At 40.2% G+C, this 14,590-nt stretch overlaps 2 protein-coding genes across 7 annotated transcripts in view; both read right to left on the reverse strand.

Moving 5' to 3' along the window:
• csnk1g2b (casein kinase 1, gamma 2b) overlaps positions 1 to 7,265 on the reverse strand; it is a 30,414-nt gene extending 23,149 nt beyond the window's left edge. For 4 of the 5 annotated variants that reach the window (XM_075485723.1, XM_075485721.1, XM_075485722.1 and 1 more), the window contains exons 1-2: positions 7,147 to 7,265; positions 2,500 to 3,292 (exon numbers count right to left, since the gene is read on the reverse strand). In XM_075485723.1, coding sequence (XP_075341838.1) covers positions 2,500 to 2,727 — 228 coding nt within the window. In that variant the 5' untranslated portion in view covers positions 2,728 to 3,292; positions 7,147 to 7,265. Of the gene's footprint in view, positions 1 to 2,499; positions 3,293 to 6,902; positions 7,020 to 7,146 lie in introns of those variants that run through there. The other variant, XM_075485720.1, reaches the window with a different exon arrangement.
• Positions 7,266 to 8,469: 1,204 nt separating this feature from the next.
• Positions 8,470 to 13,724, reverse strand: dmbx2 (diencephalon/mesencephalon homeobox 2). Of its 2 annotated transcripts, none has more exons than XM_075484429.1 (4): positions 13,663 to 13,724; positions 10,409 to 10,581; positions 9,523 to 9,698; positions 8,470 to 9,393 (listed from the first exon to the last, which is right to left on the reverse strand). In XM_075484429.1, exons 2-4 carry the CDS (start codon positions 10,572 to 10,574, stop codon positions 8,917 to 8,919), a joined length of 819 nt encoding a protein of 272 aa, XP_075340544.1. In that variant the 5' UTR covers positions 10,575 to 10,581; positions 13,663 to 13,724; the 3' UTR covers positions 8,470 to 8,916. The 2 variants fall into 2 exon arrangements, with proteins under 2 accessions (XP_075340544.1, XP_075340543.1); XM_075484428.1 differs by lacking the exon at positions 13,663 to 13,724 and adding an exon at positions 11,094 to 12,124.
• Positions 13,725 to 14,590: the final 866 nt, after the last annotated feature.

The following is a 14,590-nucleotide window of genomic DNA, read 5'->3' on the forward strand; positions in this document are numbered from 1 at the left end:
TACAACTAGTTGAGGACTGGCCTACCAAACATCTGTCTCTCTAATGTCACGTGGTAAGATTGGCATTCACCTTTGTCCCAGGTGAAGGAAGGAGCAACCCAAACGCCAACCATACAAGAAAACAAAGCAGATAAAAAGCCCCAACTAAATGCTAAATAGACACGTGTACTGTCGCAGCTTTTACAATATATGGTACAACAAACGAGAGGGAGATTAAAAATGAGCCAACCCCGTCACAGTTGCTATTTAAAGGTTGCTTTATAAGGCTTCCAGGTAGATCAACAACCTTTGTTAAGCCAGACAAAGTAATAATTTACATACTTCCTTAAAGTTTCACTGAGACTGTTGATCACTTCAGACCTCCTTGACTTCAGTAATTAGGAGAGTAAAAGGAAGGAATGTAAACCTAAAAAGATTAACTACTTAATCAGCTATTCAGTCAAGTAATTTCTGGCAATCAGTTCATCATTTAAGTCAGGTGTCCTGGAAAGATGTTTAACGTTCAGTTTCCGGTTGGCCTAATGTAAGCATTTATTACTTTTTTTTTATATATAGTAATAATACACTGAATGACATTTGTGCATCTGGCAACCAACTACTCAGGCTAAGTCCTCCTATTCTCTGGAGATATTATTTAGCTTTTTCCACCACTACAACCATTTATACACAAAACAACAAGCAAAGAAAAGAAAAGAAGAAATAATTGCCAGATTAACATAACTCCTACTTACTACTCCTGTACTTTGCAAACACTAATTCAGATTCTACCTACGAGTGCACATGAATCACTGAGGTGAGAGACACAGGAGGACACACAACTTAAATCAAACGTGTTAGCAGGTGGCCGTAGACAACAGGGCTCCCATTTGTTTTAGTCCATAAGGAAGAGCTCAGTAACAGCCTGTAACAAAACAGAAGCTCTTCTAGACAGGCAGTGACATTCACTGGGTTACCCCGGGGAGCTCTGAGCTCAGGGACAGACAGAAACATGTGGACTGACAACTGTGTGAGAGTCTGGGTTACCCTGAGAATTTGACAAGGGAGAAGTCCTCTCAATGTCAGGCTCAGTAACGCGGGCAATGACAGTTTAAATAGTCCAATTCATTTTTTTTTTTTTAAATAAGCCCAAAATCACAGAAGAATTGCAAGTAGTGGGGAACTGGAATTATCACTGTCGTTCTGAAAATACAATTAACAAGAAAACACACATTTCCATCAAGGAATTACACCCTAAATAATCCTTACAATCAGGCCCTACTGTTAGCCAGGCTTTGCTGAGCTTAATGACCACTTAGAGCACTTCCTCTTCTCAGTATCATACACCCAATAAACGCTGGGTCTAGTGGGGCTACACGATCCTTGTAGCAGTACTATGGCCTTACTGTCAGATCCAGATATAGCTGGACACCGTGGTGATAAAAATACACAACAGATGGGAGGTTCTCAAGCAAAGGGGGAGAGGCAGCAAGCACGATTAAAGATTTCTGGAGAACAGAACTGCAATTGCAGCTGTTTGCTGACCTTTGCAGTCTTTGTGGTAAGCAAGGTCGTCAGAAAATGTCATTAAGACATAACGACCTCCATGGAAGAAGAAAAAAGGTGAAGGATAATCCTCCATACACCAGTGTAGCTGTGGTGGTGTCGATGAGAACAGCAACACATTCAGAATTATGTAGAATTTCAGTTACACCTTGGATACATCAAGGTATTGTCATGGGAAAAAAATTCAGTGATCAAAGTGATATAGAAGTGGAAGTTCTGCAGAAATGATTGAGCAATCCAACGGGTCTTGATGATTTATGTGGTTTTTCACAGCTCAACTGTGTCAAAACCAATGCTTCATTTAAAAAAAAAAAAAAAAACACTGTTCATGCTGACAAAAAAAAAGATAAAGTAATTGATTACCCATAAAGCCTGCTGTGAGCTTATTCAAGAAGAGTTTAAATGCCATTATTAGTTGCTGTAAAAAAATGTTTTATAATGTTGCCTTAATAAAGACCGATGCCATATATCAAGTGACTTGTGTCCTTCAAAGTTCAAACTCTACAGAGGATTAGCTTTACCACTCTTATTCAAAACCAATCTGCACTGAAAAAGAGCTTAATCTCCCTTTACCAACTCAATGAAATGTATTTCCATTTATAGTATATAAATTATACAAACATCAGTTCCACTGTTAAGATATTATTATATTAACTTCTTCGATAAATAGAAACTGAGCATTAGCCTCAAAGCCAAATCCTGGAAGATGGCTCCTATTCACTTCCTCACTTTCTGTTCTTCTTGGGTTAAACTCAACCACATTTTGTAAAACAAATGTTGAATGAATGTTTTAATACTTACCACAAACCCCCCCCCCCATAAATCAGTAAAGACGAATGTGTCATATGGGAAGCAAACTGGTCTAAGATGTGTATCTGTATGAGTGACTTATGGATCGCTGGAATGAGTAAGTTAATGCTTTCACACCATCACCAGTTTCAGGATATGTGCTCTTACCAATTTGATGGCCACATATTCATTAGTATAGAGGTTTTTTCCCAGCCGCAGCTCTCCAAAGTTCCCGCAGCCGATTTTTTTACCCACACGGAAGTTTGGGCCAACCATAAGAACTCCAGAATTGGTCCCCGAACTCCTGCCCCCATGTCCAGTCCTGCTGCCTGCTGTCTTAGACATCTTTTTCCCTTCCTCTGTCTCTCCCTTGCCCCCTCTCTTGTCAAAATCCATAAGCTTGTGATACCCTGGCCTCTCCACGGTTAGTCTCCAGCCATGCAAACCATAGAAACTCCAATAACAACGATGGAGGACACTTAAAGGAGGGGGAGGGAGACAGATCTCACAGGACAGAGGAAAGGAGTTGCAGTTAAAATGTGCAGAGGAGACTTAAATGAGCCAACACTGCAGCTGAAGTGCCCCGTGTGTCTATCAGACAGCTTTTCCGTTTTCTTCTTCTTCTTCTTCTTTGTTTTTCTTGTCTACAATAGGGGCTCCGTTCTTGTGCATTTCTTAATTCCAGTCTCAGAATCGCATGCCACTGCCTGGCCGAAAGGCAGATTTCTCTAGGACGTTTCCACAGACAAACATACAATACTAGTCATGAAAAATCACTCCAGAGCACAGCTACTGTATCCAAAAGGCCACTTGGGAACATCTTGTGGAGTGCCTCATTTCTTCTGGTCAGCCTTCATTGACACAGTGGAGACTCTCCATGTTGCACGGCTACAGCAGGAGGGAACCCAGGGTTGAAGGAACAGCAAAAAGGTGACAGGTTTGTTCGATGTCAACTGGTTATCTGCAAAAGCAAAAACACAGAGAAATCAGTTCATAGATTAGAAAGATGTTTCTGTAAAGCCAATAAAAGCTCAGGTTATGAGTCACAAACTGAAGTCATTTACTCATTCTTAAAGTGTATCTTGGCTCCTATGCATACCGTGTACAAATAATATACAGTTTCTAGTGGTTATTCCTCTTAACACACTTCACTGCAATAACAAATACTACATACACAACCTATGAATGACTATGTAAGCCTATTTATTCCAAACCGGTTGGTATGCAAATTTATGTCAACAAGAAAATTCCACAGTAAAGAAAGCGACTCCATAAAAAATTACATAAGGAAGTTAGGCACTCATGTTAAATTAGAAACAAGTAGTCTTTTGGAAAACAGGTGGAGAAAATAGCCGTTCGATCCATTATATTAAAATCGCCACCATGATTCAATCAATAGAAGACAACCAACAGGAAAAAAAAAAAAAAAAAACAACTTGACAATTACGACCTCTTACCATGTCACTTTGAGGCCAATAGGAGGCATTTTCTTTTCCAAACGAGGGGAAACAAAAGCCCTTTCACCTCTTACTTGAATATCAAATTGTGCCAACTGTGGCTGTTTCATACAACTGCTGAAATTAGATCTGAATGCTTACTGGCGCAACGCAAATTCAATAGGAGCTCAGATATTTTAACGGAAGACTGTAGATATGAGGAAAAAAAGAAATCATCACTCATTACAATTAAATAGATTTTGTTTCAGCCTATTAGTGTGCTGTTAAGGAAATATGTGAACATAAGATAAAAATACTGCAAAAGTTGCCAAACTAAAGCATAAACAATTACAGGAGCAATACAGCATAAACAACATTAATCCAAACATTCACAAACAACCAGATGTCTCTGGTCAGAGACACTCTCTTAACTCCCTTACGTCGATTATCTAAGATGCTTCTGATGCTAAAGGGAGCAGGTAATGCAGGCACCAGCTATGAGCAGCTACTATTTCCTATGGAAAGGCACTTACACGGATCAATGACTGATGTAATGCCTCATCTCATCACGTAATTTGCATCACTGTAAAGCATAGTATTGGACAGATTTGGATACAGTCTATTCTACAGATAAGTCAGCAATATTTGACATATTAATACCTTTAAAATAGTAATACCTTTAGAAGGCAAAAACAGCATTATCAAATGTTAGCTTGTAGAAAATGAGCATGCACCATTTATATTTGACATGATTCAGACATGATTCCTTTGTGATTGCATTCTTCTCTGCAGGTTTACTCTAAAGTTGCAACAAGAGAGGAGGAGGGAAGCTGTATCAAGGTGACCACAATAACTGAAGCCTGAAATGTTTCAATATGCATTTGATGACACAAACAGTATAAGAAATCCATACATATCTGCAAGTCTGAATGATAGAAATCCTTTATTATCGCAGTGTGGGCGTCTAAGAAACACGGAAATTCATAAACACGGTATGTCGCCATTTACAATACTTCCTTGTTGTGCGAGACGAGTCGGTACGTGCTGTATGAAGTCAGAAGATGTCATCAATTACGAAATGAGTAGAGTAATTCAAAATTGATTTGATTAAAACCGCTGAGATAGAATTAAACTCAGTCGTGTTTCATCAGTTTACCAGTTGTGAATTAATTTGACATTTGCAACACAAACTCTGCCATTTATCATTTTAAGGAGAGAGGAAATGACAAAAATCAATTAAAATAAAATAATGGAAATGCTCACAGGGGAAAAAGTGAAAATGTATTCATACTAAAAGAGAAGTTGATCAACTTTTAACCAATCTGATTATCTTAACCGTCAAGTTGATGGCACATGTGGCACCTTGTGCGTCAGAAAGATCAGACATGGTGCGGTCAGGCTGGTTAGCTGTAAATTAGCTTCATGACATGCACCGCTATTAAGTTAAACAACTTGGCAAATTCACCTGTGATGTATGAATACATTTCACTACCACAATCATCTCAACTTTATTGGCTTTATACTGCTGCTTCGACTGTGTGTCTACATTACAGCTCTCTTTCTCTGGGGTCCCCAAGTTCCTGGTTAAAAGTTCCAATCTGTAAAGTTTGCAGCAAAATTAAATAGAATTCGTGATCAAATGCGTGATAATGAGAATCTTGTATTTTCATTATGTTAGAACATGTCATCTATAAACTGAAATGCTGTGGGTCGTCATCCTCGCTCCTCTGCCCGAGTACTACATGGCCATTGCATTTAAGCAGCACAACTTTATCATATCCCACATGCTGGACTTTTAAGCTTTTTCTTTGATTTACACCAGCAAACTCTTGGTGCCTATATGGAACCAGTTATCCTTTCTGAGAACTGGTTCTTCTGCTATGAAAAACACAAAAACCTAGTTCAAAACTAAGCTATAGCCTCGATCCAACTCATGTGCTGCCTGCATTCGGTGCATCTTAAAAAGAAACATGGGCACATATGATACATATGTGTAAGAATAGAGATGTCCTGTTAAAGGACTAAACTAAAACTTAAATAACTTGCCACTCAGGTAACTTTTGGCAGCCATGGGCCTTACATCTCGTCTTTTCCATTTCAGGAAGTTGTGCATTGTTTGTTTGTTTTTTTGTCAACCGTCTAGTCAGTTGTCACCAAGTTGTTTAAAGCACACAAAGGAAATAATTATGTTTCAAGCTGAGAGACAATAAGTCTATAAATGGTATCTCTATAAACCGAAAATTTGGCAGGACAGTTACTCAAAAGTCAGGGTGCTACAACTGTAGTTGAAAAAGCTAGCCGTAATGACAGAAGACTTATTACGTTACGAGTATGAATCTAAATATCAAGAGAGAGCTTCGAATTGGGAATAATGAGCAGTAACCAGACCAGATCACCAAGTTTTCCTTGTTAGTGGTGCAAATACCTGCCTTAAAGGCTTATGTTAATGATTGCTAACAGCTAACAGGCTACCAAATAGTGTCAAAAAGCGGTCATTTAACGTTAGTTTCGGGTAATCCCAAGTGCTCACCGTCTCTCGATCTGAGCACGACGTTTGTTTTCAATATTAAACAGATAAACAAAATCACAAACAAATGTAGTAAGAAAGGCTTTCCAACAGAGCTGGCGTTAACGGCGGACAAGGCCAGATAGTCTGAGGCTATCAAGTTAGCTTCGTATCGTTCAATCGCCGCCAATTTGTGAAATAGAAAGGGTTGTCCTTGCCGTATAATTCAAGCATAAACGCCCAAATGATCTAATGAGGCAGTTTATTTTTAATGTTGGAGTGAAGTCGAAATGTCTCACGACTGAATTAAGCTAACAGAGCTAGCACCAACAAAAACACCGTCCGTCTTGGCCCAGCGTCTGATTAAAAACAGTAAACCATATAATGTTAGCTACACTGGTAACTACACTATACAAGAAAACGAAGGATATCTACCTGTTAGCGAACAAATGCAAATTGGACAAGTGGAAGTAAGGCACAGCATAAAATATTCATTGATTGACAATCCCTATGCTACCTGGCTAGTTAGTAAATGCTTAATAGCTGAAAAATAACAACGTCCCAAGCGACGCCGTCACAAAAATGATCAACTGGAGTAACGTTGGGATACAAATGGATCATTGATTTACCTGAGAATATCGTTCAATAGTTCAGATTCCAGCCACAGCCATTAGCCAGACCACTGCCGGGCAACTCCTTAATCCTAACCGACTGCTCACCAGCGGCATGGATCTCATACTGCTTTGCTCACTAGCTAGCCATTTAGCAAACTAGCACACGAACACCAACAGGAACGTCCAAACACGGTAGTACGGTTGTCGTGAAATACACTCGTCAAAGAGCAACTTTAGTTATTGAAATACAGCGTTTTACCTTTGAACGTTAGCTATCGAAACGCAGTCGAAGTCATGGTTCTTCGGCCGTTGGTTTCTTTCCCGTTTGGCTTCTCTTGTCCTCAAGTTGCTATGATTTCACTGTGGTCTCTTTAAGCCTCCCTCAGTTGCGCAGCGTCACGCTGATTCACCCAGTACGCCGCTACGTAGGAAAACAGACGCAACTAGTTTGGTGAATACAGCAAAACATCAGGCGCGCGTAGCCATCCAAGAGCTGCTCCAAATTGGTTGAGTTTAGTTGACAAATGTACACTTTTAATACAACTGAATCAAAGACAATTTTAAGACATTTAAACATCTACAAGATGGTGAATGTGCAACGTGTTCAGTGCCGTCTTATCCTTTATTCAAGTCCAACATGGTGACGTTACTCCATTGCATATTAAAAGTTCTCACAACAAGCTACCAAAGTTTGTGAGTATAAACAGAAAATAAACTAACTTAAATATTAAAACTTAAAGTACCCATTGCAAAAGAAAAGTCCCAAGCTATTGTTGTCCAATTATAAAATCTGTCGTTCTTATTGTTGTCATTGATGCATGAATACTTCAATGGTATTTTAAACTTCTGTTAAAAAATATGAGAAATACATAAAAAACCCGACATTTCCCTCTGAGATGTAGCCTATCCTGACATAGTGTTTCAGTTTTGTATTGAGGGGGTTACATTCGACACCCAATTTGATACAATTTAAGGCTTTATAATCAGAAACATGATCCCCTCCAACACTCAGCCTCTTTTGCCCCCGCCTGTTATGCAACCTTAAACTTGAAGCTGACAGCTCATAAACTGTAATGTTCAAATTGCATTGTATGGAAACAATATTCACTTAAACTTAAACATCAATTCACCAAACTGATGCACACACACTAAGAACAGATTGATATTTGTTTGATGGAGGCTTTGCTGCTGAACAGAAGATTCCTGTTATCTTGTGTTCATTTATTATTCCTCGTGTATTCGAGTACTTCCAAACACCAGATTTCACTATGACATTCTAATGTTAAAATGCTAATATTTACCACAGTATCTGGATAGTTTACAGGATAATCTTGTTACACTGAGTTGTATTGTGATCAGGTCGTGGTATGCAAAATAACTGCGGTGATCGTGCGATCATAGCACGCTATTGTTTTGAACAGTTCTCAGAATTAATGGCATGTTACGATTACACAATCACAGCACTTCCACTGTTGCATGTGTTTTCTACATTTGTAGTTTGTGTTGTACATTTTAACAAACCTATCCTACTGCTGTAGGTTTGTCGAGCTAAAACACACAAAACTAGAAAAGAAAGCAGAGATGATGGTCCAAAAGATTTTTATTTACATGTCTATGTTGCAGTTTTAAGTTACAATAAGGAGCTTTCACCAAATGCTTTTTACCATATACTGTCTGCCACTACTTATGACACTTGGCAGTGGAGCCAGCTTAACAGTGCTGAGGAGGACAGCAATAGGTTTAAATGCTTCTGCCTGTTGGCTGTAATCAAAATTAGATGGATTAATCTTCCCTTCAGCAACTCATTTGACTGCCACACACACACACACACACACACACACACACAAACAACAACCTGTGGATGTAAGCCAAGGCAGACCAAAGTTGTTTTCCTTTCCTTTCAATGAAACTCATGGAATACAGATGTTTTTTTCTGAGCTGTCTGTCAGTATCTGCTCTCCCACAGGGCTGCTTCAGAGTCCACAAGCAGCAGAGATCTCAGACTAAATGTATCAGATTCAAAAGTCATTTACAGTCCTAAGTGAGGGTGACACACGGTTTTACTGGAGCAAGCAGTCTGAAGGGAGAGGCTACAGTTTTTGGCAACTGATGGAGGAATCCCCAAGGCAGAGCTGTGCTGTTGTATGATGGGCCAGAACAGCGGTGGGAGGGCGAACTCTGTGGACAGAACTGGCTGGTGAGGTGGGTGACAGTAACGCTCCCCTGCCACAAAGGGAAAAAGGGGAGGAGAATGAAGTCGGAGGGGGTGCCGGGAGGTTTCAGAGTCTGTATCCCTGCTTTTATCCACATGAGGAGGAAGAGGACAGCAAGGATGAGAGATGTAGCTTTCAATGGATGCCGTGGATTCGTCCTGTTTGTCTTGAGTCCTGACTTCCTCCTGTCCCATCTTACAGTTAGGTGGAGCTTCCTCCAAACTGTTGTCTCTTAAGAGAGGGGAGCATCTCTGACCTTTACGAAACTTTGCCCTCCTGTTCTTGAACCACACCTGGGTGAGAGAGATCAGAAGGGAAACTAATTTGTACAGAAAAAAAAAAAAACAACACGCAACACAGATGGTTACAGAGATAGTTTGGTTTCAGGTGTGAGTCAGGTGATGGGTGGAGCGTGATGTCACCTGAATGCGAGCCTCAGGCAGGTTGATGCACACAGCAAGCCTCTCCCTCATGCCAACATCTGGGTACTGCGTCTGCTGGAAGGCTTTCTCCAGAGCCTGCAGCTGCGTCACGGTGAACGCTGTGCGGCTGCGGCGCTGCTTCTGCTGGTTGCCATAGCGAGCTTCCAGGATAAGCTCTGTCAGGACGGACAATAATGATCATTTTAAAAAACTAATTACAGTCATTTAATATGCTTGCTCCATTTGTTTAGGTCCGTGTCATCAACCCTCCTTTTTAGATTAACATAAATCTATAAATCAGAAGTATAAATTCATAGCAAACCTGGAGGGTACAGACTGTTATGTCAAAGTATCATGTAAACAACTCATTGCTGCTATTAGAATCATTATCTCACAAACAGCAGAACATAAATATAATGAACAAAATTTGCTCAAGCATTATCTTTACGTTTGGTCACTGGGCTGTAAATGAAGTGAGCTGGAGCTCAGTTGCTGGCCTGTTCATTTCCTTAACCAAACTGAAAGTAACCCTTCTAGTGATACTTATTTTCATCAAGAACTAAATGTTAGTACATTTCTGAGTAACATGTATCAGTGACTCCATTCATTGGGTCTACTGTAAAGTCGCAGCTCCTAAAGATGTTATTCATTTTGAAAACTTAAGGTTATTTGCTAATGGACAGCTTTGACGTTCCCTAAAAGGTTTTAATAAAAGGCTTATCTTATCTAAACAGCAATAGTCAGCCTTATTATGGATTTTCAAAGAAACAACAGCTCTTAGATAAATAAAGTGTTGAATGACAGAAATATGTAAAGTGTTCTAAGAAAAACTGTTGTCCGTCACTTGACGTGTTCTGGTTTTTCGTGCACGAGCACGGTGGCCCACCTGCCAGCCTCTCTGCCACAGAGAAGGTGTGCACCGCTGGAGCTGCGGCCGGGTAGCTGTGGTACTGCTCCGCCATCTGGTGGCGCAGGCCGAACAGCATGGAGTTCACGCCGTGGAGGGGATACACGCCACCACCAGGGGCCCCGCAAAAATTCACGGAGTTCATCGTGAACCTAATGGAACAAAGACGGGTCTTTAATGACTTTATTTACTGTGGATTTCTTTCCCAGGGGTGGAACTGACGGCTAAGACACTTCAAGAGACTTGCTAAATTCATTCAAACAAGACGACTACTGCAGAATTAATGTTATTATCATTTGAAGAAGTGCAGGCACAAGACAATAAATACACACATCCTAGGTATATTTAGGCATAAAAGGATTTGACATCAGGTTATAATGGGCTTTAGACTCCAAACTCCATATTTTTGAGACAATAAGTGGCTACTGTCGTTTGAGTAAAAAGAAAAAAAAAACAGCGGGAAAGGAAATATTGTTTTAAACTATAAAGTAAATCAATATGATTATTCATTTTTGACAGATTTCATGAACTCAGCTACATTTTTTTGTGCTTGGAGGGATTAAGATCAGCATATTCAAAATGTTTCTACTAGGATCGTGGGCCTACTTATGTTCAGTAGCTTCTGATAAATATCTTCTCCGTCAAAAATTCAAAGCACCCTCACCTGTTCACCTGAGATCCAAATCCTGTGTAAAAGCGGGACATTCAGGTAAAATAAAACAAAAAAACTGCACGCACAGAAGCGAAGCAGAATTTCTTAGTCCAGTATGGGCCTTCTACCCGGGAACACCAGCGCTCTTTTTTTTTTTTTTTTTTGTGGTGGCACTGATCTGATTCTCCGAAATCATTCTCACCCTCGACTATTTAAGAAACATTTACCCAGGCTCCCCTCAGCCATTAGCCAATAGAAAGAAAGGTATTAGCCGGGATTAGGTGGGATGAGGGGGGAGAGGGGGGCAGCAAGGAGCTCAAGTTTTTGAAACTATTGAACTTGAGAGATTTATGCGAAGGATCCCCCAATAAGCGAGCGTTTCATTCCCTCCCAGTTAAAACAATTAAAACAATGTGGTCGGCTAATCTCCTAGGCAGGACAGATTAAAATAACAGCCTTTGATTGTCCTCTCCCTCTCGGTTTTCTTTTCTCCCATACCGCTGCTTGTGACAGTGCCCCCCCATCCCCTCAGAGGGGGTTTTCTCTAAGGGTTTGTTTTGCTAACAGGCACCATATTTTGCCTATGAACTGTCACCATGTGAAGTTAATCTTAACTTTGCTCAGGGAGAACTATTTCTTAAGATCCAGCTGAGCTCAATTAAAATTGTTCTCAGGAAGCAAAAAAACACTAAATTATGAGAGAGAATTTGAGCCTCCAACATCAGTTTAACTTTTTTTTTTTTGTTAATTCACACCAATTTTTATCAGAATTACTCCTTGTTGGTGGAAAATAACTCAACCTTCTTGTATATTTTTGAGGTAATACAGTTTCATCATATTTGGTTTACATAACAAATTGGGGCGGGTTGTTCATATTGTCTATGGGTCAAGGCACTTATTAGTTGCAAATTAATGTTGAACCCAAAAAATATTTAACCGTACAGGATTTGATCCACTGTCACGGTCCAGTAACTCATCACTAAACCAAATGCAGTTTAAACAATCGTGCATTAGACACATGCTGGACACTTTAGCAGCTTTACAAGGAAAGAAAGAAATAATACTTGTAAGAGCAACACAAGGTGGGATATCCTGATCCTGGGATATGGTTTTTCCAATATGGGCAAAGTTCCAAAACCTTAAGATCCTACATGTCCCACAATGCATTTCCAGCGTCTTCCTCCTATGCCTCCCAACTCTTTCAAATTCCTTCCTCCAGTTCAGTCAGCTTCTCTCTTTAAAAAGTATTGTTTCAGGCTCTGACTTTTTGGACTCTTCTATAAAACTCATACAATAAAGTCTTTCACCTGTTGAACAGCGCTTCACGTGATGAGTAAGAATACCTTTTCCCTTTTTTTATGGTACAAACTTTACTTTTTGTAGAGTTTCAGGGAAGTCAGCGTGCCTCCTTGGAATCTAGATTGGCCTCGTCCACGTGGTGCCTTTGAGGAAAAATTAGCCAAATACAACACAATTTCCCGTAGGGTTAAGTAAGTTAAGTCGGATTTTCCGGGATAGATTTACAATCTAATCATAACATCTGTTCTGGACACAAATCATTGATTTAGAAAAAAATAATAACTCAACAGAGAAGAGACTCTTTCTTTGGGAAAGACAGACATTCAGATCATACAGCACCAAATAGATTACTGATTTTTACCAAGAACTGATCCATAGAATCTATACCACAGCAAGCAAAGAGGAGAGTAAGTCCTCTACATATCCGATGCAGCCTGTAAAAAGGGCTTTCACTCTGTTGGAAAGGCGGTGTCGACCTCGCACTCATTAAATGCCACAGGTACATTCCTACACCAAAACCTCCCGCAAGAAAAGAAATAGCTCGTGTTTTGATCAGTATTTGCACATAAACTGTCGTGTAGGTTTAAACCAATAACTATGGTTCACCTCTTCTCTTCACATTCGCACACAATCAACAGCTCAGACTTCGAAAATATGTGAAAATGTTTGTGCTCTTTTTTCCCCGTGCCTTTTTCCTCCTCCTTTCCCCGTTCTTGGCTGTCAAGCTATATTAGTGTCCGATAGAAATAAGTCATTTAGAAGAGGCTCTGTCGGCCAGCCCCTCAGCCCCACTAAAAGCTCCAGGATTAGGTCCCAGAGGCCTTTGTCTCCGCAGCCCGCAGGATTAGGGGAGATTTACTGCGAGGAGAGAAAAAAAAGTAGTTATTTCATGGCACTTTCATGATGAAACCTGGCCAAAGCTGTGTTGGCTGGGGGGATTAGAGGGACACAAAGAGTGTGCTTGTGTGTGACCCTCCCCGTCCCAGAGCCACCACCGCTGACTCACTCACTGTCCCCCCCTTCCCCTGGATCATTTCCCCTTCTGCGGGCCAGCAGGGCTCGTCCAGGTTCAACTCCTACCCCATCAAGACAGTTAGGGTTCAGTCATAATGAGTAGTGGCCTCTTGATTTGGCTCTTGTTTTCGAGACGTGCTGACGGCCTCATCTTCAAATTCCCACAACAACAAGTGACCTTTCCACAACGCCAATATCGTACTCGTCGGTTTTTAAGTCAGTCAGCAGTTTTTTAAAATTCAAACCAAGCAACTTGTGCAGTACTCACCAGAATGGAGGTTTCTTGCAGAAATGCAGAAGTAAATGAGAAGTTAGTGGATATTGGTCCCTCCTGTAGTGTTCAAAACCGCTTAAAAGGAGTTATCCTGCTCTTAGAGGATCCACTTACACATGCAGGGATTACGGTGAACAAAAGACAAAAGGCTGAGTCACAGCACTGACAACAGCGCTGAGCAGGTGTTATACTGGTTTAGTAACTGTTATCACATAGCAGAGGGAATTACAGAGACCTTTCTGCTCCTCTAAAAGTAAGAAAATGAGAGTGAGAGTAGTGTTTGCTGAAGCAGTTTTAATCCGGCAAGGTGTTGAATATCATCACTTTCATTCAGCATGAATGATCAAGTCCTATTACATGTTGTTCCGATTAAGTCACCTTTTCATTGGGCTTGTAAGTAAAACACAATGGCCTCATTAATGGTTCGTGAAGCATTGACATCATAGATTGTTTTAAAAGGCGACTTCAGAGAGCAAAGTTGTGAAAAAGAAATCCTTTGATTGGTTGATCACTTATTCCTACAACAAGATACACAACCGTCAGCTTAATGAGTAACACTATCCAAAATTGATTTATCAGCATTTTTAGGTGTGGTGCTTATTAGTAGATTCAAGGCATGTGAATTTCCTAATGCGTTCAGAAATGTAGACAAACACTCTCCTGAATCACAGTTTGTGTATGACATGGTTTTCTCATGTTTTTCAGTTAAAAAAGATGCTGCTTCCTTCACCAATATGAATCTATTCTTAGTGCAGGACGATCAGCTTAGTGTTGCTGTCATGTCACAAATTCTATTTAACTTCACTTGAAAACCTTCTTCTGTCACATTATGATTTATTATGTAATTCGGTAAAAGCTCAAATATTGACCAAACACGTTTATGAGTGGAGAGAGACTTTAGGTGCATTATTAGGCTTAAACC

Source organism: Odontesthes bonariensis, chromosome 15, assembly GCF_027942865.1.
Source record: "Odontesthes bonariensis isolate fOdoBon6 chromosome 15, fOdoBon6.hap1, whole genome shotgun sequence".
NCBI lineage: Eukaryota > Metazoa > Chordata > Actinopteri > Atheriniformes > Atherinopsidae > Odontesthes > Odontesthes bonariensis.